The 27,936-nt window shown below is 47.0% G+C and overlaps 1 protein-coding gene across 2 annotated transcripts in view; it reads left to right on the forward strand.

Moving 5' to 3' along the window:
- The window catches only part of CASKIN2 (CASK interacting protein 2), a 545,439-nt gene that overhangs the window by 13,796 nt on the left and 503,707 nt on the right, over positions 1 to 27,936 (forward strand). For both annotated transcript variants that reach the window (XM_069654797.1, XM_069654799.1), the window contains exon 2: positions 1,442 to 2,161. In XM_069654797.1, the coding sequence (XP_069510898.1) occupies positions 2,068 to 2,161 (94 nt within the window). In that variant the 5' untranslated portion in view covers positions 1,442 to 2,067. The remainder of the gene's footprint in view (positions 1 to 1,441; positions 2,162 to 27,936) is intronic.

The raw sequence follows: 27,936 nt of genomic DNA on the forward strand, positions 1-27,936 counted from the left end.
ACAACCCCTACCCGTCCTCATTTCTTGCAGAACCTCTTCCAACCAGTCTACAAAAATTGCAAATGTGTGCAATACAAGACCTTTGCATTTATTGAGAGGACCGCTACTCCAATAATCTAATCATCTTAGTCATGTTGCTTGTGCTACCAAAAGATAGACAGATGAAGCTTAATGGGCATGAAGGTGGGGCTGATGCACCCTTCTTATGTAAAATAGCATTATAGTCTAAAGCTTTCTGAAGCTGAAGACACCCCCGCTTGACATTCGGTTTTGTTTGGGGGAGGTGGCTGTTCCGTCTTGGTCTGGAAAATGGAGGGAGGGGAAAAGCTGCCTCTGCAGCTCAGGTGCACGGACCAGCCAGGGTCGCAGCACAAGCTGCTGATCAAGATTAGACATGGCATTGGTTTTGTAAAAGCCCCAAATGGATAATATTTTTCACAATGCGGTAAGGATCACCCTCCTGACTTTCCCTGTGCCCTTCTCAGTACTACTTTCTGAAGACTAGAGGATATCTTTTTGCATCCACGGTTTCGGTGCAGCTTGGTCGTGGCAGGGCAGGTTGACGGAGCTGAAACTGGGCCAGGCAGGGGTGATCGCAGCATTGCTCCTCCGGGTGAGACTGAGACGTTATTGACCTGTTGGTAGGCCAAATGTTATCAAAAAGGCAAGCGCATGCTGTTCGTCTTAGATCCATAAGGGAGGCGTATACCCAGGTTATAAAGCCTCTAGGCCCGGGGGACCAAATGTCCAAATTTGGCCAGGACTGTCACAGAATTGGGCTCTCTTTACACACGTCCTGAGAGTTTTTTATTATTTAAAAAACCTTGTCTGTCCAGTTTTGAGTTTTGGGGGAAGGGAGGGTGACCACTCGCAGAATCCCAGCTGCACCAGAGTTGCTCATTTACAAGATATTCAACATAATAGTTGTAAATCCAAACAAAGGAAAATTATACAACTATTATAACGTTTCACAATGAGGCCCCATCCTTGACATCCCGGGTTGGGCTCAAACCTCAAGCCGTTCAGTTGGACGGCTGCCACAGAGATTGTGAGAGAAAGCTCCTTTGTTTAACCTACTTACAGTTGCAGCCAAATCAGGTTATTTTATATCCTGCAGAATGTCTGGACCCCCACACATCTTTCCCCACTACTGAAATGTAGTCTTGGTAGCCACTGTCAAATTGCAGTCCTACTTTTGTTGGTGGCATGTCCCTATTATTTTATATTCATGATCTGGTCCCTCTACCTGTTTATGGTTTCTGGCCCTACCTCTGCCTACCTAACCCACGCCCTTTAAAGGCTTCTCACAGTTGTACGCCTGGTTTAAAGGAAGTGGCTAGCCTCCTAATACCCCTCCCTGAGTTCATTGTAGTTGCTCTGCAGATTGTGCTGCCAGGCAGTTACTTTGCTTTCTAACCATGACTTTTCTTTGTCTTTGCAGGTACCAAAAGTGCTGTAGCCTTTTGGGGCCAATAGTGAAACCCTTCCAAAGCATAAAGGACAGTCGCGCGTCGCTTACGCAATCCACAGATGAGTCTGCATCGGCATTGTTCTTCCAGTGATCTCTGCACCGTCCTGACATCAATGGATGCCACCAGATGAAACCTAGCCGCTGGTCGGTGGATGTCATGGGACACCAGCCATGGTTTTACCCACCTCCAGGGACATCATTGGGCTCCCTCAAGGTGGCAGCCTCCCTGGGCATCCAAAGTCCTTTCTCGATTGTGATCCAGCACAACTCTAGTGTAGCACAGTGAAGTCTGGTATCGAAGCGATTTCTGGATACTACTTTATACAGACTTGATCCATTAACTTGGGTCTACACATTGCGCTGGTTGCGATTTCCCCTGTGGATGGTTCACCCTGAAACCCTGAGATCATCACTTTCTCCTTGAATTAATTTGGATGAACATATTTTTGGGATTTTTTTCTTCTTCCGGTGGATTGTTTTTTTTCCCCTTGTTTTTCACTGCTCTGTCCCTGGGCGAGGATGCTGTGAGCAGCAGGAAGGTTTCAAGCTGACCGCAGGATACTTTTGTTGCTGGAGCGGAGCCCGGATTGTGTGGGATGGGGCGGGAGCAGGAGCTGATCCAGGCCGTGAAGATCAGAGATGTGGCCACCACGCAGAAGCTGGTGACCAAGATCAAAGCATCAAAAAATAGTAAGTACCCTTCGAACAACTCTGACTGAATTATGTATCCATCTGCTGGAGACGCTGAATGTTATCTCTCGGAGGGACGCCTTCTGCCATAAGGTCTTTTGTATGACTACACTGATTACCTACATCTGTGGCTAGCGTGCTAATTTATCAATCCAGCCATTTCTGAAATGTTGTGGTGGCCAGCATTGGTGCTGATGTGTGAATTGTTGCACATAGGTGCTTGTCTGATTTTACCACAAGGATGTAGTGATATCATCCTGATGCCGTTGAAAACGTTATGGAGCATGTTATGGTCGTGGTGGGGCATGTTGTGGGCGATTGCGCTCCTGCTATAGGTGCACAGACTGCAGAGGTCCAGATTCTCTAGAGGCCCTGGAGGGAAGGAACTGGAGCTAGAGCAGGTTTACTCTCAGGTTTACTCTCTGGCGAGGGTGCTCTGGGGAAGTCCGCCGTCATTAATCACTGTCTCTTTGATCATTGGTGGTAGTTGGGGAACTTTCTTGGACGCCCTTGTGTGGCTGGAAAAAGATCCCGCTATTTTCGCCTGCGATGTCTCTGCAGCACAGCGTCTCAGTGGGGCTTTTGGAGTTGGAGGGCCATCCTCCATTCATGGGATATAATGTGCCCTCACCTTCTGAGAATGAGGAAGAATCAGGAGTGTGGGCTCTTGCTAGGGTGACCGAATGCCATTTGCGACAGTAGGATAGCCTGAGTGTTTTTGATTTTTAGTATAAAATGATGCTGGCAACTGTCCCTGAATGTGAGGTCTGCTAATCGGGCTCACCTCCACCTCATACTGCTCCATGCCGAAAAGCATAGTTCAAACATATAACTGACACCACTCAGTTTGGCAAAATGTACCTTGTAGTTTGGCAAAATGACAGTTACAAAGTGACATGTGCATTCCTGCCAATAGTCAATAGAACTAAAAGTCCAGCATTCGGGGCCTGTCTTCAACTGTGGGCAACGATGATCCGAAATTAAATTATATAATTGTGTGCTCCCAGTGCTGGTGGTAGATTAAACTGTAAATAGAAGCTATGCCTGGTTTTGACATGGTGGTCACTGGGAAACCACAGTTATACTGACCAGAAACTATTGTTGTCATATTATTGTCCGTTTGGTTGCTACTAACTCATAACGTATTTATATTGCCATCTGAGGACTGGGTTTCATCCATAATCGCCATTTTGGCCTAGACCCATAAACACCATTATTGCTCTCTCTGGGAAGGCTTTTTCGCCTCCTATAGAAGTCAGTATATCTCCTCAGAGGGTTAAATATGAGCCACTGCTTCAAAGGCAGGTCCTGCTTTCGGTGAGCTAGCACCCCATTGAAGTACATTGCCATAGTCTCCTTGTTAATCTCCTTCCGCTCCTGCGAATTTGCCATTTTCTTTTCTTGTTTACAAATGCTCCAAATGAACAGGTCCAGTCCGGTTGAGTGAGAATCGAGCTCCTCTCTACCAAGAACAGGCACGTTGTGTTATTGCTTTGTACACCGTGTACCCATTGTGGTGTGTGCAATAAAAACTATTCCCGTTTACTAGCATGACGTGGCCTCCGGCACTGTCGAGACTTGCGTGTTGTAAATCTGGTCAAACACAGGTGCAAGATTATTATTTTGTAATCAGGAACATTGTTTGCCACATGAGGTATCGTTCTAGGTCATTTTACGTGAATTTTGGCCTGTGAAATAGTTTTCAAGATATTGCCACTGCAGTACAAGTAGTTTTAATTCTATGCATTGGTTAAGCGAAGACTCAATGCCTGATAGCGTCTAGGGGCTGTAGGAGCAGGTCAAGAAAAATAAAAGTAGTCATGAATATATACTGACGCCATTAAGAGGGTTAAAGCTGTGTCTTTCAGGCCTTTCGAAGGTTTAGCTGATATTTTATTGGCCACAGTATTCCACAATTTCGTGGCCAGGATGGAAAAGGAGCGGCCTTCCAACTGTTGGCGTCAAAAGTCTGAATTGGCAGAGCCATAATGTAGGGACTTTGAGTCCGCAAGTGGTCCAGTTTCTGAAGTGAGCCGCGGGCTTGTTAAGGTTGGGAGCCATAATGTAGGGACTTCGAGTCCGCAAGTCGTCCGGTTTCTGAAGTGAGCCGTGGGCCTGCTAAGGTTGGGACCCTGTACTAAGCAGGGGGCTTTACATTCTAATTTCACTGGCTACCCGCGGCCAATATGATCCCGCTTGTGATGATGGAACATGATCTGGGCAGCAGCTTTCTGAATGTTGGGGTACAATGATCTCTCAAAGGTAAAACCTTTCACAAGAGTCGGCCAGTTGAGAGTTTGGCTTTTCTCCTCTTCTGACTTGGCACTTCTTTTCCTTCTTTGCTTTGCAGGTTGTTCATGCGTGCTTGTAGTAGGCAATCTGTGAAATGTTGGGTAAATCCAAGTGGAGTCCACGCATGCCTATGTCCTTCCAGGCGACAATGTGGAGTCCGCCTTCTGTAAAGTGAGCTCATTGCGCATGATTGGTCTCGATTGTAGTCACAGGTGCTTCTCAGTCTGTGTAGCAGGAGGCCATGGAGTGCATGACAAACGTGATAAACACCACACACATCTTGTCCTTCTGAACTGGACAACACGTCCCCAAAATAGGTGGCTGTCAGCCAGATATCCTGTGTCTTAGAGCTGCCTGCCAGAAACTCGTACACATCTGGCCTGTTCCGATGTGACGCGGCTCTCTGGAGGATATCCTGACACGCATGCAAGCGCCTTCTGTTGGAAGTTTGCCTGGAGAATTGTGTGCACATCTGGTCCTCGACGACACAGGCAACCAAGGCTGCAGTTTGATGCATGCTTGCATCGGTCTGGATATCCTTCCTGGTGTGTGCAATGCACTGTGTAGACCTGCGTCCGCCTTAGGAAACCCGCCCATTCCTGCTTCTACGTCTCCTGATGGAGAGGATAACGGCTCACCTCTAGAGTTGGAGGGTTGGGTCATGGTGCTTAGCCCGATAGTTGGTTCATGGCTTCACTTTCCAGTCCACAGCATAATGTGGAGACTTTGTGGGCCACTTGCCCAGGGCCCAATTCCGAGGAAGACGGCGACAACCTCCAAATTGGGTTTGTTTACAATGGAAACTAGAAACGATACTTTACACAGTGAAGTGCCAACAGAGTGCTTGATTCTCCGCCCACTGACCTGGTCACCATTTACACCTTGTTCGCTTTAGTCAGACTTAAAAAATGCTTGAATAATACCAGTCCTCCATATCGGACAAAGGCGCACTTTTTCGGATGGCTGTTGGGTGTTACTTACCAACATGGATGTAGGAGGTATGGTCAGCTTTGTTTGGAGGAAGTAACATAAAACCCCAACAGGAAACAACATCATCTCGCGGTCAAAACTGAGACGAATGAATTCTTTAATTAAAAAAAATAAGCTATTTATAAATTGACTTTATCAAAACTGCTTTTCAAATAATATTGTCAGTAGTATTCATTTATTATTGCTCACCTAATCTAGTATGCATTTCATCGGCCTAAAAATGAGGAAAGGTGGCTCGACCCATTTGAGATTTTAACCTTTGTCTTGTTGTTGTTATTCGTTTGGAGGAGCGAGTGCTCAACACACTAGGAACTATTATACCAGTAACGGGGCACATTGTCACCGAGGTGACCACGTGGCATATTAGTCTGATAAGCCTGTGATCGTTCCTCTTATTTATTTTTTCTTGATCCTTAAGGACGTAACTGTTCAGGCTTAATTATGCTTATATCACAGGGTACTCAAAGCTGCATTTTACATGATTATACAATCCAGATTTTCAAGAAACTCGTTTTAGCCAATAAGCTCCATGCGTGTATATTTTCCTCTCTAAATAACCCAAATGCTGTTATAAGCCGGTGGCTGCCTGAAGTCTGATGTGGACGTTTTCCAACCAGAGGCCTCAGCCGCGCAGGACACGCAAGAGCTCCAATATTCTGTTTTCTGATCTCAAGGGCGTTTAAGATTTTTCATGAATTTAATTTGTGGAAATTGACCATAAAAAGTGTGAAAGTGTGAATTCAAAAAGGCTGTTATTAAAATTACATTTTACTAGCCTAAAAATACACCTATAAACAATGAGGCATCGATCGCCCTTTTGTGTACAATTTCCAAAAGTAGGGAGCAAGTTAAATACTCTCGCCACAAAATCTTTGTGTGTGGGACCTGTTCCTAGCAACCCCATATGGCGAAGAATAATTACACCCTACTCCTTTTCGGTGGGAAAATCAGTAAAGTAGCTGGGTTTGAAGTAAAATGGGTTAAACTTAAGTGACACGTACTTTTAACGTTTTAATTACATGGTGGGCAGCAGAGCTTGGGCTTGGCTCTGCATCCACCCCCCTCGCCTCAGTTTGATGCACAAACGTAATGCTTTTTTGTTCCATCGATCAAAGGCATAGGTGGAGCTCAAGTGCGTCTAGAAAAGGGGTCTGTAACCTATGGCTCTATAGATGTTTTGGATTACAACTCCTGTTCTAGTCAACGGTGAGCGATTATGGGAGTTGCAGTACGAAACATCTGGACAGACAAAGGGCGCCGACCCCTGTGCTAGAAGTATGCAACATGTAGTACACCGTGCCTACCAGGTAACGCAGTGGCTCCAATCTGCATCAACATGAAGCTGTGTGCAGGGAGGCAACGAAACCAACATTTTCGACGTGGGGGGGCTAACTGGTGATGAGAGGGGCCGCTTTAGGAAATGGGCGTGGCAAACTTGGAGGCTCCACCCCCTCTTGTTTTACCCCAAGGGTGGTCTGGCATGGGGCCCAAGTATCAAATGGTAGCAGCCCAGCATTGGTGGGTGGACGGCCACGCGCGGTGCCTCGCCTGAAGCGCATGTGTAGGCGTACGGGCTGGGGTCTCGCGGGTCTGCATGCCGGTCTCTGAGCTCGCTGGGCGGTGTGAGTTTGGGGTGTTGTGTCTGTTGGTGTGGATTGCTGGGGTGTGATTGTTTGCGGTAGGGTGGCTGGTGGTGTTGAATTGGGGGTAGTGGTTGTTTGTGGGTTGGTGGCTGGAGGTTCGTGTGGGTGTCGCTCGGGTTGGTCGCAGTAGGTGGGCGGCAGCGCGCAGTGCCTCGCCTTAAGCGCATGTGTAGGCATACAGGCTGGGGTCTCGCAGGTCTGCGCGCCGGTCTCCGGGGCTCGCTGGGTGGAGTTTTGAGTGGTGGGGGGTGTGTGTTGGAGTGGCTGGTGGTGTTGGATTGGGGGGTGTGGTTGTTTGTGGTTGGGTAGCTGGTGGTTTGTGTGGTTGGGTAGCTGGTGGTTTGTGTGGAAGTGTGGCCTGTGTGTTGATTGGTGGGGTTGGTGCACATCATCCCTTAGGATGGGGAAGCGCCTGCGTGGGTCCGCCCATGCATTCGATAATTAAGAAGAAGAAGAATAGCTGCAAAACTGTACGTGAGGCTTTGGCAGTTTCTGTATGCAGGTTCCAGTACTGAAGAATGGGTTTTGGTTGGTAAAAAAAAAAAAGAATGGGTTTTGCAGCCTGAGAGTCGTGTTCGTGACCCCCTGGGGCTGGGAGTCTTGTTCTGGCCCATTTCCTGCACTGCCTCATATGTAAAAGAATCTGTGGGGAGGGGGCTGATGTGTACATTTGATTTTTGCTAGGCAGAGAGATGATGGAAACCTTTCTTGAATCTAGCCAGTTTAAAGTTTTGCTACGTTTTTGCAAATGCATTTTTCTGCATGATCACAGTAACACTTTAGTCACCTGTTTCAGAAAAGGCTTCTTTTCCACTCTCTGACTAACAGAAAAGTATGGCGCACAACGTCATTGAGCTAATCGGGTAAGGTGGCCAGATAAACAAAAAAACGGACAGGCCATAGAGATACAAGTAGGACTGCCGTAAATACAAATAAAACGGTAGTCCTACTTCTATGTTGCTGGACTTTTGCAGGGGGCAGGGCGTGTGCTCACTGGCACACTCCTTTCATTGGAGGAGAGTGTCAGGGAGGGGAAGAAGGAGGAAATGGGGGCGTGAAAAGCATTTCAATCCCCCATTCACGCAGTCAGAGTTGTGCCGGGACCCAATTTCGAAATCGGGTCACGGTAAAAATCAGGACTGTAGTGACTCACGCTTGCAAACCCGCACATTAAAAATTAATCCCAGGACCCCGCGATGGAGGGCATTTTCCCCGGACTGTCCCGGGAAAATCGGGACGTCGAGTCACATTTAATCAGGCTTCTGCCCGCGCCCCTTAGCTCACATTTTAGGAGGTGGGGACTGAAACCCGATTAGCTCAATGGCGTTGCGCACCTGAACTGGAGACAAAATAGCATCTGTGAAGTTATACCAGGCAGTGAAGCTTGCAGACTAGGTAACTGTGCAGTACTAATTTACTAGATCTTTGTATAAATGTACATATAATATGGGTCAAAATGTGCACCAGCCATTGGCTTGTGTTAATTGACTCTTGGTGAATAAGAAATGGTGTGATTATGTGTAAGTAAATATGAGGTGGCAAGGGAGTTATTATTGCTGGCTAGCAGCCTGAAACTTGAAATGTATAATCTTAGTCTGAAGAGCTGATGATTCAAGGGCTATCATGGTGCACCATTGGAAGTAATAACATTGATTAAGGGCAGCATGGAAAATAGTGTGTGTACTACACGTGTATATGTGTACAGATTGGAAATCGCAGCTAGTTGAAACTGATTTGAAGAAGTCAACTTGTTGCTTCAGCTGAAGCTAGTGCAGTGCTGCCTGCTTGGATCAAACGTTTGAAAATGGTTTTAAAACTGTAATTCGATTTATATTTGTTTTTTTATAACGCCCTTAATACCCAGAGGTTTCTAAGCGTGGACCCGGGGATCGAACCTGTGTTGCTCCACGTCGTCTTGCTTCCAAGGCGAGCGTGTTGCCCCTGAGCCTAAATCTGCCAATAAGTGTAAAAAAAATAACTTGGACATCATCCTAAGGGATAACATATGCGTTATGACCCTTCAATGCCAAAAATGGTTTCTGTTGAAATTTATAAAGCACTCAACGCTTGGTCATGTGGTTTATCTCTTGGGTAGTCCAGGACCCCAGTGTGGCGTAAAAGGATCTGCATGGCAAACCATGGCGTGGTGTAAGTGCTGGAAAGGCTACTCGTTGGAACATGATGTTCTTCTGAATGGTGGACCTCTTGTGGCTGCTGGCGTGAGGAAGCCCCCCGCTCCGTCTCCCACGTTTGGAGGGTATTGCCCAAGCTAGACTTGTTTTCACCCAATTATGAAAGCCTTTTGGTAGTAAAGTGAACAATGTTGGGACTTTTCAGCTGAAGAAGGAGAGTCTGTCTGGGCTAAGTGACAACATGGATCCTTGCTGCTTTAACATGTGGGTTAGGTGGGACAGATGTTCCACAGGTTGTCATCTCAAAGGTGTATTTGGGGACCTCAATCATCCTTGGGAACTGGACTGTCCTTCAAGAGTGCCTGGCCCATTTGATATCTTCTGACAGGACTCCCAAGTTGGAACCTATGCAATACAATGGCTAAACTTGATGGTTGCATGAACTAAAAGATGTACTATATCCAAGATTGCCAGTCACAACATGGATTGTTTGCCAACCAAGCAATATGGTTCATTGTAGCTGCTAATGGTAAACATTGTGTGAGATCCTTGCCACCTGATGCATAAAGGGAAAGATTAAGGCAACCGCCTTTTCGGCATAAGTGCATTGCCAAACCAGGAGTTGTTTGACCCCTCTTAAGGAAAGGAGGCCACCAGATGATATTCTTCCCTAGCTCGCTAGACATGACCTGGGGCTGGTTATTACCCAAGATCAAGCAGCCACTAAGATGTGTGTTAACATTCTCATGGCAGGCAAAAGCTTCGCATTCTTTTTCCTGCATTGTTTTACTCCCCTGTAAAGGAAGGACTTTGAGGCACTCCAATTCTTTTTCATTGCTGTTGAAGGAAAGACATGTCCTGAAATGTACAAAGCTTGGATATTTCTTCCTGGAATTTAGAACGATTTTTAGGGATGATTATTAGGGAGTCCTGTTAAGAATGTATACAAATGTGCATACAAATGTGCATTGTAATTTGTGTATGCAATTTTTGTCCACCTGGATCTAGCAGTGACTGACTTGCTTGAACCTTTCCTTCATTAACTTTTTGATTGGTTCCTACTTTACATGTCAGCAGCTGCTTAATGTTGAATACACCAGCAACGTTCGCTGGACATGTTCTAAGCCCCACACATGGTGTGCTACTGTTGTTCCACCTAAGAGGTGTCCAGATATCTTTTTAGGGTTCTGCGTGGATACATGGAATGGGAAAAGTATTATTTTTTGATTGAGCATATTAAAACTTTTACTACTCAATTTGTATGTGCGCTGCGTGGTTCGGCTCTTGCACTTTTCATTCTCATTTCCAGCCTCCCAGCAAGCCCCAGGCCCTTCCAAGTAGGATACATCTCCCAGCAAACCATCTTCATCCTGTATTGGCTTCAATAGGATCGATCACCTGCCAAGAACCCAACTGGGAGGCCAAGCTGGTAGAGTGGTATTGATTGAAGCTCTTGGGCCTTCAACTGAAGGAAGATACCAGGGGTAAAAGCAGAAAAATACATAAATGCACACGTGATTCGTTCTATTCTAATATTCCAAACCTACACAATTAGATCATTTTTTCTCTGTATACCGAAGTAAACAGAATACAGTTGCAGAGTTTGGTAACTTGAGTGTTCAGAACTTTTATTCTTTAGTGAAATACTGCAAAACTCCAATTTCTTGATAGTACAATGATAAAGAATATGCTTACTGGCACCATTAGCGCCATGTTACACATACACGGTCTTTTTCATAAATAACATTTTTTTCCAGAATTCCTTATCCTCCGATAGTTCTTTCATCAAACTCTTCACATTTGCAAGATCCGATTTGTGACTCCTATTTTACATGGGCTCATTGTCTTGCTCAGGTGAGCATTTTCAGAGCTCCTGTTGTCCTGCAAATTCCATGTGACTTGTTTTTGCAAACATACTGACTACACTATCATCCACCCGCAAAATCCTCCATCATCACAATCATTAAAACAGTATTCACCTGACTGATATCTGGACCACTTATTAACGACCCGTGTATTTAAAACACTAACACTAACTCCACTGCAGGACCACCCTGGGCGCCACAGAAAACCTCCCACCCTAGCTCAGTCCTGCCTTCGTCCCTTCAGACCCACTAGGCCAGGCATCTGTAGCCTACAGCTCTCCAGAAATTGGACTATGACTCCCATGATCCCTCTCCATTGACTAAGTTGGTTAGGGCTAATGGGAGTTGTTGTGAGAAATATTTGGCGAGCCAAAGGTTGCAGCCCCCTGTCCTAGGACATTGCGTTTAGGTGAGCAGCCTTAGGCGAACTTGTCCCACTTGCAGTGAATTGCACCACAACCGGAGGAAAAACTCCACCGGTTAATTGCAGAAAGAAAATACCATGCCCCATGGTACTCAAGCTTTTGAAACATCTATTGTTGGTCTGCATGAAGAAGGGAGTGCGTTTCTAGGCAAAGCACATACCCGGGGGTTCTGAATAACGCTGCTGATGCATTGTCTCATTTTAAGATGCAGGAATTTCGAGGATGGTTGCCACAAGGGGAAGTAGAGATGACTCCATTCCCCGACACACTTGCGTTTTGGTGCCCCGGGTTAGCACAACTGATCGCAGGATCTCTGTCCGGGAAGACCAGGGCGGCATATGAGAAAGCCTTCTGGGACTATGGGGACTTCTGCCGGGGCAACGGGTGGCAGGAGTTTTTTCACAGGAACTCAGTGATCGCTTTTTTGGGGCACTTTTATGAAACAGGGCTTCAGTTGGGTTGGCTAAGGGAAAAGTGTCCGCTATTAGATTTATGGCAGGGTTGCATGGGGTGGCAGGCCCGACATACAACTGCAGTGAAGAAGGCGTTACCGGGTTGGAGGATATTGTGGGGTGGGCACGCTGACTCAAGGCTCCCCCTAGACCCACAAAAACTGGAAAGAATAGTGATGGAACTAGGGGGGGGGTCTGCTGGGACCATTACAAGGGCACTCAGGGCCGCATTCGTCTGAGCCTTTTTTTGGGCTTTTTAGATTAGGCGAGATGGTGGGCACGGCCAAGACCGACCCATCGGGTGGGTTGGCCTTTTTGGACATCAGCTTGGAGGGGGTTCTGGTGGTACGGGTTTACGTCTTAAAGTCTAAAATGAACCAAGAAGGTGAAGGGGCGGTGGTACAAATAGCTGGGAATGGAAACAAGTTAATCTGCCCAGTGGCAACTCTGAGGGATTTTATCACTCTTGAGGGGGATAGAGGAAGACCCCTGTTCAAACACTGGGGCGGTTCTTATGCCTCCATTCAATTCAGGTCTGTTTTTCAGAAGTGCCTCTGCATGGCGTGTCTGGGGTTTGCTCTCCATTCATTTCGCATTGGGGCAGCCACTACCGCGGCACAGCGTGGCCTGTGCGAGGAGGGCATCATGAGGCTGGGGAGATGGAAATCTGGGGGTTACAAGGGTTATAACAGGCAGCACTTGGCCTGCTGAAAGGCTGGGGGATCATGGGGCTCTGGGGACGGGGCAGAAAAAGAGGGAGGGGGATATGGAAACTCAGCAACACCATGGGCGAAGCCAGCAGTGTAAATCGATAGTGCTTAACATGCCGTTTTTTTCTTCCGTTAGCCATAGAGGATGGCACCGACGCTCATAGTGTGGATAACCGGGCACCTGTTCATAAGACGAATGTAGAAGAGTGGTCGAAGTGTGCGAAAAGAAGTAGTGGAACTATGTTCCCTGCTGGTCTGCCCCACTCCCCACAAACCCCATCCTTGCACCCCCTCCCGCACACAATCCAAACCCCCAAACAAACACAACTGCTATTTATGGGAATGTGCAGTGCAGGGCAGTGAAGTGCAAGCTTCAACTTCTTTGTACACTTTTATTTTAAAACTAAACCATTCCAGAACGGTTTATTTTTAAAATACAAGTATAGGAACAGTGAAACCTAAAAATAAAAAGTATGGGAGCACCGCTCCCGCCCACTTGGATCTCTGGAAGAGATTAAGAGAGGAGAACCTGCACAGGGGGAACGGGCGAACGAAGTAAACTCCAAAATAACAAAGGTGAAATGTGCAAACAATACCAAAGACAACCTATACCAGGAATTCACTAAATGACCCTTGCTCTGCTCTCCTATCGCTGTTGCTTGGTAGACCGGTCACATGATGTCTTAATCTAGTCTAATACAAGAACAACGGAAAGGGTCTATATCCATAATATGGGTTATACTACAGTGGCGTAACATAAAATGAAGGTGCCCTCGGTGTGCGCCTTTCTTCACCTCCACCCAAAAAAAGCTGCAAACAAATGTGCAAGTCACTCCATAGCTACTAGGCCACCACACATCCGCAATGCTTGTAATGATCATGCTGCTGCAGGGGAGCCCCCTATGTGGCACTCGGTGAAAGATACAAGTACCTTTTTGAATGCAACCATGCATCTTTCACTTTGCATGGAAACAAGGGGGCGGTGCATGGCCCTGGTGCTCAAACGCAATAGCTGCCATTGTGCATGGATACTTACATAATTGTGGGCATGACAGTGATGGAAGCAGCATTTGGTCCTGGGGAGGCAACTCCTGAGGGGGAATTGGCATTTTAAACGATGCAAGGTCAGTGGTGGGAGGTGAATATTTTTGTAAGAGTGTCATTAACGTCTTCCATGATTTAGTATCAGTGACACCCCCTCTAAGTAATTTAAAGGTGTTCAGCAGGACCCCTGGCCCCCATGCAAGGAATCCCAGTGTAAATCACTTAGTTGCGGTCATACTCTATCGCAGTATTGTCACTGTAAATCACTTTAATTAATCTATGCAAATGTGGTCCCTGTAAATCATTTTCTTTTCCAGAAGTCTACAGTTTCCCTGTGCCCGCTTAAGAAAGACTCCTGTCCCGTTTTTTTTTGGAATCGATTTGTACTACTATATTAAAAATGGAAAAGCCATAGAAAGTTGAAAAATTCCAAGAAACAACGAGGACTGGATGGCTTTCTCGTGAGAGCTCTGTCTATGCCCGGGTGGTCACTGTAAATGACTTCCAGTAAGCTGCAACCACAGTCTTTATCAGATTTTCCCTTATAGCACTTTGATGATTGCACACGCAGACATTGCCACTCTAAATGACTTTTGTGATTCAACTCACTAGCCATCGCCTTGCCATACACATACACCCATTGCTCTTGCACACAATTTCTCTCTTTCTCTTTTTGTTATTATTGAGATATATATATATACACATACACACAAACGCCTATTCACAAAATCTTGCGCAGGTTGCAATACATTCTAACATGCATGCATACACTTTTTATTTTACTTACTTGCACATGCTGCTGCTTTATAGGTCATCTCTCCGTCCTGGCGTCTGCATGGTAATCCCCTCTCACCATTGTTATGGGTTTGCACGTGTTTTATCTCTCTTTCTGAAGGAATTCGGACTTCATTAATGCTTTTCATGAAAGCTGGTCCAAATTCCTTTAGAAAGTGGTTTAAAACACATCTATGTAAACAATGTTTATGGTTGGGCCGCCGACGTTGTGAGCCCACTGGCATAGCAGTGCCCTCCGCAGTCCCAGTTTACCTAGTCAGCATTAAGCCACCCCTTTTTCCGAGGTCCCCCCCCCCCACCACAGGAGCTGTGGGGACCGCTGCTACGACTGTGGTATACTAAAATACTGTATTCTGGGAGAGGGAGTCTAGCTGTTGCTCCAATTTCCCACATCTACGGGTCAGACATCAGAGACTAATGTATTTGACAATAATGAAAGTCTCCAGTGTTGGGAAGGTACTCTGGTGCAATGTAGAGAGAGGGCGGAGGCCTTTTTCATCATGTGCCCAAGTATATTTAGGAAAAATCAAATGGACTCTTCTTTTTTGTTTTCATTCACTTCCTGGTGCATTCTATCTCAAGCCAAAAGTTCAGCTCTGCCAGAACTTCAAGGTCGACAGCTCGAGGAACGAGGGGAGTCGACCCTTATGTGCATCCCCAGCTCCTCGTTTCACACTGCGTACAAATGGATCAGTTTGGGAGAGATAGTGAGATTACCACTAACAGGGGAAATGGGAGTTGGGTGCAAAAGGCAATGAGTTTGGAGAGACCAATGTGTGCCTTTGTAATGTCACTGCTTCTATGCATTGGCATGCCTTTTCAGGTCGTTCATGGCCTAGTGTCTCATTTCTGTTTGCCTTGGTAGGCTGTATTATTGCGTCAGGCTATGCTTTCTTCAATTAGTAGTAATTCGGCTGGGGCCTGTCTTTCAACTACCTCCTGCTAACTCACAGATTAGCAATTGCCATAGCCAACCGCAAACCACATTGCAACCATAGCATTACCATGCTGACCAGTACCAGTAAGGTATAGTGTACTATATTCAGCTGGCTTGCTATGGTATGCTGCATATATAGTAGGTGATTAAAGGCATGGTCTAGTAAATAATGTTATTGTCCCTACGGGTCGGCCATGTTTTTTTAAGCCCAAGTGGCTCAATTTTAGAAAACTTTCCTAAGGACCTTACCCGAGTTTTCGTCCATTAAACGCACGCGAAAACAGGCAGTAGGGCGCCGCCATTTTGTGATAATCCTATCACTTGCCGCATCGCCGTGGCTGACCTGCTTCTGCGGCACTAAATCAAAACCCCCGCCCCTGAGCCTGACATTATCAAAACATTCATATTCCCCGCCTCTCTCCGTGACGTTACTGTGCTGCGTAGGCAAACGCACCGAGTCGTCTTCTACGCGACTCCACACAGAACCCGGAAACCAACACAGACCATCACACAACACAGCGCGCCACAATTCGGAATATGAAACTGTACTTTAAAATCAAACAGCAACACGGTACATTTGGTAAAGTACATTTATTTGACATTAAATGTTTAGAGTATTTTCAGCAATTGCCATATGAACTCCGAAAGCCATTTATTTTCTTTTATCTGTATCCGCAAATCCGTATAAGTTTATATTGAGTCACGCGATGTTCCTTTATGGTACACAGGGTGTTGGTTTTCGTTAAAAGAAGCACTTTGGAAGCACGGTGAACCGCAAGGCTGTTCCATCAACTAGGCACTAGTCCATCGTAAAGGTTGATATGTTGCTTCTAGCCACTAGTACAGCGTAAGGGCATGTGGGCCCTTGGCGATCGTCCCATAAAATTGTCAGTGTGCTCCAGTTGTTCACACGAAGCTGCAGGTGTCTGTTGAAAAAACCATCTGCCGGTGTCTCAAACCAATGACAGTAGCAGAACGGGATCAAATACCTGTTATGAAAACAAAAAAATGATTTTATTTATTACGGCCGATCAGAAACTATTTGCTTGCAAGGATAGTACAATGGAGTATGTTCGGCTCTAAAATCAATGCGAAAAGTAACGAAATAAATCGAGGCCAACACACAATGAGAAACGACAGTCTTTCAGATCGCGCAAGGGGAAGGGGAGAGGGGGTAAAAGTGCTGTACATGGTTAGTAGAATACAAGATAAATAATAGGGCCAGCTGGTGGCAAGTGCAAGGTAAATGCCGGGAGAAGGGGCTGAAGAATACAGAGACAGTCCCGTAGTGCAAGTAGGCAGTGCAGGGAAAAGTGGCTGGGCCAAGGACCGAGATCGGTGAGACCTGTGGACCTGCATGCCCATGTGCCCACTACGAACACGTTTTCCTTGCTTTTCCTAGCTCTTCATTCATTCATTTATTCATGCATCCATTCATTAATTCTTCATTCCGGTATAAAAGCGTCTAAAGATTTACTCACATTATATTTGAAATTTCCATTGTGTCTCTGCGTAATGCAGTCTGTAAATCCGACCGTGCTCTTGACAACGATTTTTCGTATACTGAACTAAAATGAAACTCGGTCAAGTTTCTGAATTTTCTGCCTTAGCGTCTCTTACGTTATTGCGCACCCCCTTCAAATGAAGTTCTTTCGGCATGGTCCCTGTCTCAAGGTCAAAAAACAATACACCCTTATACTTCCAGTGCGACTTGTGGGCCTCTTCTGGGCGCGAGCTGAAAATCAAAGCCGCTGTCCTTCGCATTCTTTATTTGCAACATCCCGTAGTAAAGGCATCTGTGAGAACTTGAAGTTTAAAATCCCTCTATGTAGTGCGCCACAATGTGCAAATGCTAACTGGCTTCTCTCCCAAATGCCACGGCCTGCAATTTTGTCCCCGTTGTCTACGAGCTTTGCAGCCCCAAAGAATCATAACTATGGAGACATTTAATTTTTGGCGGAAGGTTTGGGAAAGTATAAAGTACCACAGGAGTTGAGTTAAAAGTGAGATTTATTGTTTGTTTGTTTTATTATTTGCAATATGCAAGCCTCCCCTCCGTTAACAGTGCGCAACAGTGCGCAGCATTTACATTTACATGAGATGAGACATGAGAAAAAATATATACATACACATATATGAGGTGAATAGAGAGAATTCAAAGATGACACCCAGCTTGTTCGCCACCCATGATGGTGAAGGTAGGGGTTAGGGTTACAGGTACACTGTACAATAACATTTATTTACAAAAAGGCAATCGTATTGCAATTATTTAAACCGGGATTTGTACTTCTCAACCAGCTATGCTTCGGGTGGACATGGCACAATTGCAATGTTCGGTGGCAATGGATCACTGCTCTGCACAGAAACGTCCAAAATTCCATATCTGTGCTTCTCTAACACAGCAACAATAAGGCCTTTCACAAAGTCGAGCTGCATTTCATCATAGACTGGTTTGATCACCCATTGCTTACTTCGTTTTGAAAACACCTTAGTGTAGCGAGGCATCCTTACTTTACCCCTAGTCCTAGATTGTTCACGTCCGACATTGCTGTTATGGGCCAAGACCGCTAGTACAGTGCGATGTTTCATGCCCCCAAAACTAAAATGCAAGCGCTTTGGCCTGTACTTTAGGCACATATTGTGGAACACCTCCAAATCTCCTGTGTGACAGAATTCTGTCAGTCCTCTCAAATCTCTTGATAGAGTTTTGTCGAAAACAATCTTCTCAATGGCTTTGTGTGTCGATGAAGATGGAATCAACCACTTCTTCTTCCTTGCCTCCTCTGGGGACAAAGGGTCATGTTCACATTGGTGGAAATTTAGGTTTTGTGACCAGCGGTGAACGTTGGTACAGTGGTGCATCAGTGACCGCCATTTTTCAAGTAGTATTTCCACTGACCCTTCACAAGTTTTTGAGCTCCACCAAAGATGGTTGGTGATAGACTGGGACCACTGCAAAATACTTTCAAAACCTTTTTTTTTCCTGCAGCCGAGATTTTCTTACTGATTGATTTAGCAAGATGCCATACGTCAAATTGATGATTAATAAGCGGGAACTGCTCTCTCATTGTCTTGGCAATTGAAACGTGTCTGTCCGTGGCTATGAGGTCGATGTGCATTCCCCTTGATTGTAGATATTCCACTGATTTTATAAATCCTAGTTTCTCCATGGCCACTGAGGATGTACATTGTGTTACCTGCACGACCACCGAACTCACAATTTCCTTACTATCCATGTCCTGAAAGTGGTAGGTGCAGTACTTGGCAGAAAATCCAGAGCTGTCGCACTGTCCATCGCCGGCTAGCCTGAAACATTTCCCTTCGAATGTACTTGCTAGAGACAATTGTTCAATTTTCCAAGCATCACTAATGGCCGGAAACAGATAATCACGTTGGTATATGTAGTACAGCGATTTAGAAATGAAATGGAGTCCCACAAACTGAAAGAAAGCCTCTAACTTTCTAAAACTGGAGCCACTAAAAAGTGATGCAGCTGCACACAGTAAATTGCCTGCTGGCATTTTCCCCAGCATCGTTTGTGCAGACCATGAGAACCTATGATTTAATCGACAGGCGGCATTTATTTTGATGTTACTGCCTTTTATTTGATGATTCACATTTATCAATGGCTTCCCACATTCTTTCCCTCTAACTGAATGCCCACATTTCAGCATACTTAGAATATCCATCAAACAACTGTCGAATACAATGTTTTTGCTCTCTTTCATTAGACTGTCATCCTGCGTCAACGTTGTTTCGGCCTGTGACGTTGCAGAGATTTCAACACATTGGAAAGTAATATTGCTGCTATCAAGTTCTGATGCGTCTATGGATGCTGCGGCTGGTTCATTCTCTGTCATTTCGACATCTGCTACTTCAACATTGATGGGAGAACACAACAATGTCGACATGTTTTTGGGTGGCAATTTTTGCCAGGTGTAGATTGTGCGAATTGATCTGCAACTACTTCAGAGCTATCTTCAATATCATCTTCTTGTGGTGGTGCGGTCGCACTGTAGCAATGGTCCAATGCAACTTTGCTGTATTCTCCAAACACAGTTAATTCATGCTCTGGCCATTGGACATGAGCATCTCAAGCCTGAACACACCTCGTCTCAATTAATAGTTCCTCCATAGTGTACATATGATATGATATGATATGATAAGGCATTTGTAACGCGCCTATACACAGGTGTTTCAAGGCGCGACGAGGCAGGGAAGGGGGAACAAGGGGAAGACAGACAACGATCCTACTATGCCAGGTGTCATTCAGATCGCGCAAGTGCAGGGGGAGGGGGAGGGGAGAGGTGCATGGGGAAGGGGAGGAGGGAAGTGCAGTACAAGGTAAGTAGAATAAATAATAAAAGGGCCAGCTGGTGGCAAGTGCAAGGTAAGTGCAGAATAAGTGCTGGGAAGGGGGGGCTGTAGGGATACAGAGACAGTCCCGCAGTGCAGGGGTTGCCAGGGAGGCAGTGCAAGTGGAGAGTGGCTGGGCCCAGGACCGAGGTCGGTGAGAGTGGCCCAGTTGCAGATTCAGTGCAGTTTCAGCGAAGAATTAGCAGGGGAGAGGGAGAGAGAAAGCAGAAGCAAAGAGGAAGGTTTTGAGGTGCTTCCGGAACCGGAGATGGTTCTCCTCAAGTTTCAGGGGGGCAGGAAGGCTGTTCCAGAGGGAGGCCCCTGCCGCGGAGAGAGATCTACCCCCAGCTCGTTGCTTCGAGAAGCGGCTGACCCTGAGGGAGTTGGAGACGGATGAGCGAAGGGCTCGGGAAGGAAGATATTTAGGAAGAGAGAGTTGAAGGTATTTAGGCCCCAGGCCCCAGAAGGCCTTGTGGACAATGCAGAGGGTTTTGAACTTTATCCTCGCAGCCACTGGGAGCCAATTGTAGAGATTTCAGTCATCGAGAGATACGGTCCCTGGGCTTGAGGCCAAGGACAAGTCTCGCAGTTCTGTTCTGGATGAGTTGCAGAGGGCGGAGTGTGGAGGCAGGCAGATTAAGATAAAGGCTGTTACAGTAGTCCAGTTTTGAGAGAACCAGGGCTCGGGAGACAGCGAGCTTCTGGGGGAAGGAGAGGAAGGGAAGAATACCTCTGAGGAGGTTCAGCTGGTAGTGTGACTTCTTAGAGACGTCAGATATATGAGGAGAGAAGGAGAGTGTGGAGTCGAAGATAACCCCAAGGTTTTTTGCCTTGCAGGTAGGAGCAGGAAGAGGGCCAAGAGAGGCCGGCCAGAGAGCTGCAGGGAAGGAGGGAGTGGGTGTGCCGATGAGCAGAATCTCAGTCTTACTGGCATTAAGGCAGAGGTCATTGGCGGCACACCATTCCTGGATAGCAGACAGACAGTCAGAGATGAGGGAGGGAGAGGAGGAGGCCGAGGGTAGCCTGAAAATGAGCTGGGTATCGTCCGCATAGCACTGAAAGTTGGGGCAGAGAGCGGCTATGCGGTGGGCAAGGAGTGCCAGATACTGGTTGAACAACCAGGGGGAGAGATTAGATCCCTGGGGGACACCACAAGTGGAGAAAAAGATGTCAGAGAGGAAGGACCCGAGTTGGACCTGGGAGGGTCGATTGGAGAGGAAAGAGGTCAGCCACGCCAGAGCCTGACCAGTGATACCCAGGTTATCACGGAGACGGTTGAGCAGGATGGCATGGTTGACAGTGTCAAAGGCAGAAGAGAGATCGAGCAGAATGAGAACACACGGAGTGTTGGAGTCGAGGTTCAAAAGCAGGTCCTCACGGATGTTCAGGAGAGCAGTTTCCGTGCTTCTGGCAGCTCTGAAGCCAGATTGATGATCATGAAGACTGCCAACAGATTCAGCATGGAGGTTAAGCTGGGAGATGGCCAGTTTCTCCAGGAGCTTGCCCAGGAAGGGAGTGATGGAGATTGGGCGATAGTTAGCCGGGCAGGAGGGGTCAGGAACAATAGGTCACCAGCCTGTACCACCTGTGAAAAGGAATGAAACAAACTGTTTTTAAATGACCAAGATAAGTTTAATAAATGTTTGTTGTCAATGACAATTCTTGTAGCTAATGGCATTCTGCACGGACAAATGCTATCTAGACAATGCACACTATTGAACGACTTTCATGCGTTACTATGATATGAATATATAATTTTGGATATAGGAGAAGAACATGAAATAGGAGTGGCATGACAAGCAGAGTATACTTACTCGTTACTTGGATTACGAGGACGAACAGTTGCGCGAAGTTCGTGCATAAGCCCCATCATTATTCTCAACACAGCCCGTGTGAGGCAGGCTGCCCTGAAGTCTGGCAGCTCGGTGATACATTGCGGTTGTGGCTCGCCTTCCGAAATGTAGGCCAGGCATCCCGAGTTTTCTCTGCAGCAGCAGTTCTCGTCCTCGGTTGGCATTAGCTTGCACCGATTGCATGTGCACCAGGTCGAGACGCCGTCCATGCGACTAGGCCCAGGCTCTTGATCTGTTAAATCGTCCTCCCAACTGCCGTCCGAATCCCCATCGTTTTCGCGTGCTTCCCTTTCCAGTAGTTCCTCCTCAGTATACTCGGGCTCGTACATGTAGGGCATTATTGTAGCCATTGTGTGGTAAACAAAGTAAAATAATTTACAGAGATGGTACAGGTGTTCACACGGGCTACAAGCGGCGAAGGTAGCTGACCAGAGCACAGAAACGAGTCACAGAATACTCAAAGTAACACAGAGAGAGGAATGGAATCGAAAATCTGCTGCTGTGTGTTGGGAAACGGTCTGTTTATACTTATTGAGGAAAGAGGCGTCCTGCCATTTCCATGGCGACACGTCATTAGCTGAGGCGCAGCGATTGTTGACACAAGACTTGCTTTGGCGTTGGGAAATGGGCGGTACGAGTCTGCTGATGACAGGCTCAGGGGCGGGGGATTTGATTTAGTGCCGCAGAAGCAAGTCAGCCAGGGCGATGCGGCAAGTGATAAGATTATCACAAAATGGTGGCTCCGTGGTGCCTGTTTTCGCGTGCGTTTAATGGACGAAAACTCGGGTAACGTCCATAGGAAAGTTTCCTAAAATCGAGCCACTTAGGCTTAAAAAAACATGGCTGACTCGTAGGGACAATAAAAAATTTTACTAGACCATGCCTTTAAGCTTTCTGAAAAGGGCCATTTTAATTGCTATGCAAAACATCAATCACCAAAAGCATTGCAATAACTGGCTTCCAAGGGATCCATAGGTGTATCGTCTCAAACATGCAAAATAGAAGAAAACACAAGTGTGCCACCAACGTGCTCTGCTCATGGTGGCTATTCATATGGGGATTCTCCGTGGGTAAACGTTTTCATTTTTACAGTTATAAGGGTTTTTTCTTTTTCACCCCTCACATTAAGTTTAAAAGTGCTCTGACCACTTTGGGCTTCTCCTCTTTCTAATGAGATCTTCATTGTTGCTCAAATGTCGTTGGAAGTGGGCTTACCTGCATGGTGTCATGTGACCTCATGAGCAGCACATGGTAGTGTCTGAGCTGTGGGCTCAAGGGCATCTTCATCATATCTTTCCTTTTTAACCAAGTTTTTTTTCTATTTTTTTTGTATGGTATACAGTAACTTTGAAACAGTTACCACTGGGCATTGCCTGAAGCCACGCCCAGTGGCAACTTTGACAGGGCCTTCAATCCTGCCCCAAGAACTCACAAATTTAAGAACAGCCTTTTTGAATTCACCCTTTTTATGGACAACTTCCACAAATTAAATCGGGCGTGGCCTGTAGCTATGCCTATTGGCTTCTTTGACCAAGGCCCCATAGACCTCCCTAAGCAGTCGCCACTGGCCCTGGCATACAGCCATGGCCAGTGGGCTCTGTGCCCACATTATGGCCTTTGGGTATGCCCTGGGCCTTCCCTTTCGCAACCCCTTGAGTTGTCTACTAGGCCTGGCCTTAATCCAGGTTCATTGACCACAATGGCTAGGTGGCATCACTAGAGACAATCTGGGGGCCACTGGTGGTTCCAATACCCTTCAAGTGGACCCTGGCCCCAGCGCTCCCGGAGTGACCACTGATTATGGCATGTGGTTGCGGAGCACAGCCTTCTGCTGGGCCCAGGCTATTCCCATAGAGTGGCCATTGGCAGTGGCCTGTGACCAATAGCCATTGTGCCTTCTGAAATGGCGTCTTAACATGACTTGTGGCTCGCCAAGTGACCATAGATGGCCATTGGACCTGGCCCACAACCAAGACTAGTGGCACCTTTGCCCCATTAAGGGTCCATTGACAATGGCCCTGACAAGTAGCCACTTTGCCTGGGTTATGGTCTTAAGGCAGCATCTGAACTCAGTAAGCCACCAAAAGTGGGCAATGTGTCTGGCCTGAGGCCTCAACCACTGACCTCTTTCTCTACATTGTGGGTCTGTGGAACACTGGCCATGGCGGGTCAGCAGCCTAGTACTAGCCCCATGGCCTCGTCGGAAGGTCCAAGCTGTATTTGAGCCAGGTTTAGGATCAGTTGGAGACCCGGTCCTGACCTGTGGACTGACCAGAAGAGCTGATTTGTGACTCTGCCAACCGACAAATGGGAAGTGAGGCCTATGCAGTTTTTGACATTTTGTCGGGCATGTTGCACCCATTCATTGACCCCCACTGGACTTGTCTTTGGTTCAGGGAGTGTTTCAGTATCGGATCCACAGAACCGTACAACAATTTCATGAATATTAATGTCTGCCTACTCTCGTGTCCCCCTCCTACACCCGGCCAGCAACCATATTGGCTATTTGTTAGAGTGCCAATCTGGTTGTCTCTTACTGGGTTTTAGGACCCAGGTTCGGATCCTATAGAAGAGAGCTTTGAGACCCAGACCCAAAGCAACCAATCAGGTGGCTGAATACCCCTTTCTGTGTCAATAGACTACCCGGGAGAACCTCAGCTATAGCTACTTGATGATTTATTGCTATTTTTGGGCACTTAAAAAAAAAGAAACGCTGGATGTGTATGCACCATGAGAATAAGAGCAAACATGAGGTTTGATGCAAATCCATTCAGCGGTTTGAGCTGTAGGGGCCGCCAAACACTCCTTACTTTGAAATGCAGAGATCCCCACCCTGAGATGCAAGGGTGATGATCGATGCAATATGGTGCCCAGCAGGGGAATCAATGCCGCAATTAAGCAGCAACACTTACCTGATCTTAATGCCACCTGTAGGCCACTGCCATTGTACAAAATCGAGCTGGGGTTCGAGGCCTAACAGACAGCCTTAAAGTGAGGTAAGTATTGCCTCTTAATTGAAGCGCCCGACCTCAGGGACGTCATTTCACCAAAATGCCAGAGGTAGTGGAAGTGACCTCACACGACCCTTGACCTCTAATGACATCACAGGTAGTGATGTCATTTGACCCACCCTGTAGTGACATCACAGAAAGTGATGGAACATGACCTTTCACCCCACGACAAAACAGGAAGTGGCATCACATAGCATTATTGTTGAGTACACTATGAAAAATATGGTTACGATATCACTTTAAAGTGATATACATTTCATACAACAATGGATCACCATATGTATCGTTAATATAATCGCGTATAAACCCATATTACTGAATCACTCTGAACGCAAGCAGACGTCCAAGGCCAAACGATAATGATGTGTGTTATTATATAGCACTTATGCTTAAGCGCTTGATACATACACGATCACCCAACCTGTGTTGCTACTCATTTATCAACCTCAGCAGGATGAAAGGCTGAGCTGACCTTGCTGGGCATGCAGATCACACACACACATTACAGCAGCCAGTGCTTAACCAGCCAAGCTATCTTACTGGCTATATCCCTCAGAAAACCAGCCACTCGAGAAACAAAAAGCCACATGCTGCTGAACCCAGCCCACAAGCCGCAATTTAAAAAATTAAATTGCAAAAAAAGGCTTTTTTCTGCAAGGGAGACCACACTGGAGACCCCTAAATGACCTCCATGGCCGGCCTCCTACCAGACCACGGGCCGGCTCTATTTTACAGACCACTTTAAGCACTGAACAACTCATTAAAACCCTGTCCTCGTCGTACGGGCCTTTGAGTTGAAAGCTCCTGAGAACAGCGTCCAGAGGAATCCCGTCAGTGGATACTCCCTTTGGTCTGCTGCTTCAGAAATCCCGGCGGTCTCCCTCTCTCCTGTGGGGAAAAACCCGATAACCCAGAGTCTCTTAGCCAATCCCGAAGGCTAGGCAGCAATAGGCAAAGTGGTCTCCAAGGTGGTGTGATCTTGCTGGCGTGTTCGTGTGCCCTCTTTTTGACGCTAAGACGCGTCCTGCACCCTTACCAGCAATGCGATTGGCCAAAAGGGAGGTGTAAAGTAATTGTAACAGGAGTAGCCTCCCTAAACCCACTTGAATGATAACGATGTGCTTTCTGTCCTCTCCCGAGGCTGACACTCCCAGCAGGGGAGGGGCTATGATGGAGAGATACCCAATGGGAGCGCTACGGGGGCGGGGCTTGTTTAGCGTGTCCGCAGTGCGTCTGAGCGTGTTTGGGACAGGGGTGGTGATTACGTGCCTGAACTTGAGAAGACTCTCTGCTTGGCTGGAGTAGGCATGGCGGTGACGTACGCGTGCACGTCCAGACTTGGAGGGCGCCCGTGCCAAAGGCGTTTTCTGTCAGTGCTAGAACAATGTCGGATTGACGTGGAATATTTTTGATCAAAGAATGAACTTTTAAGAACTTTTGCAAAAACAAAACAAAAATGCTTTTTCTTTAACTTTTGCCTGAATTCTTGGCAAGCGACTGGCAATTCTCTACTGCGAAGCAAACCGCCTTCTCTTTTTGGCATTTCTGTGTTCCAGGAACTTCACGCCGGTGCTGTACTACCCGAGTCTCCAAGAATTGCTCATGCCCGTTTCCTCCTCCTTTTCACCCGCCCTTTGACACCTGATTCACTCGCCTATGTGTTCGTATTTTTCGGGGTTAAAAGGCATGGCCCTTTTAATTCGTCAGCGGCTGTGTGTGCAACACGAGGTCTTTCTTGAGGCACCTATATTAGCTCATTGGAAAAGAGATTTTCGTAGTGGTAATGGCCCATCATTCCCTGAGTCTAATCTTAAATGTTATGCACTTGTTGGAGTGGTTTTATGACATTGTTGTCAATTGTCACAGAACAGCTTTTGAGCGCAGCTGTAAAGGCGAAGCAGACATTTCTGTTTGTTCTGGGTTTGGAACTGGTGAATACGCAGGTGATGGCCAAGTCTAGGAGGAGCATGGTGTGTTTTATGGTGTCGGCCTAAACTTGTGAAGGGCTCTGCCAGGCAGGCCCTTTGCCTAAGCGATGCGCTGCTCGCCTCTGTATTGAGATGGTCATGTGGTGGCACACCAGGTGACTAAGCACGAGTCCGAGGAGTTACTTGAAGTCACATCCCATGCCATGGGTAAATGCTAAAGCAGCGACATTAGGTTGTTTCAAGCACGTGCATCACAAATTATTTCTTTGACCACATACAATTATACACATTCTAGTGGGGCAGCTGATCATAGGGCGGCAAACACATAAGGGAAACTTTAAAACACAAGAGAGGTAGGAACTTCCACAAACAACAAAGCGCCCAGCAAGTGGGTCCACTTTAAGCATGCAGATAACGTGCGGGAACACAGCTTCAACCACACGGAATTACTGCCTCTACTTTGAGTACATTAATAACATGTGGGAACCCAGCATCAAACGAACATCATTACTGGGTCCACTTTAAGCAGTTATGGCAGTGCAGGATGACAGATTGACATCGCACACACCATTGTCTGTGGGGAGTCTGGGGCATGACCGGCTCCTGACACACACCAGGAAGGCACATTTGTCAAGCTGGAAAAGCTGCACCCGGAACACCGGAGGCCACATCGGCTGCCGTTCAGCATCTTGGCACCGTACCATCAGTGAAGTTGCACACACCATCGGCTGGCAAGCCACATGAGCTTGGGGCGGGGGGTTCAAGTGGCATTACTTGCTCCTGGAGCATGCAGCGCCGTGAGGATAGGCAGCGTCATTGTTGGGGGCTCTGGGACAGCCGGGCCCCATGACGTTAAAGCTGGTGTGGAAAGGCTCAGATGCAAGACCAGCTCTTGACTCATGGTGCAAAAGATCGGCATTGACACTGTTGGGGGCTCTGGCATGGCTGGGCCCCATGGCGCCATAAGTGCTGGCGAAAGGTCTAGCTGCATGACCTGCTACTGGCTTGTGGCCGCAAGGATCGGCAGGGTCGCTTTTGGGGGGGTATAAGGGGTGGCCAGCCCCCATGATGCTAAAGGAGCTGGGGAAGGGTCCAGCTGCATGATCTGCTCCTGGCAACAAGGAGAGGCAGGGTCGTTGTGGCTCTGTAAAAGTTGCTGCAGCAGCAGTCCTTGCTGCACTACTGTTCTCCCCCAGGCAGGAGTTCACCATACATTAATGCAGCAGCAGTTCGCACCACTCCTCTCTCCCCCCAGGCGGGATCTTCGCTGAAGGCACTGCGGCAACAGTCCGTGCTGGGCCTTTCTTCTCTCCCAGGCAGGAGTTTAATATACAGCAATGCG

The sequence above is a fragment of the Ambystoma mexicanum genome, chromosome 3q (assembly GCF_040938575.1).
Source record: "Ambystoma mexicanum isolate Mex_15411 chromosome 3q, UKY_AmexF1_1, whole genome shotgun sequence".
NCBI lineage: Eukaryota > Metazoa > Chordata > Amphibia > Caudata > Ambystomatidae > Ambystoma > Ambystoma mexicanum.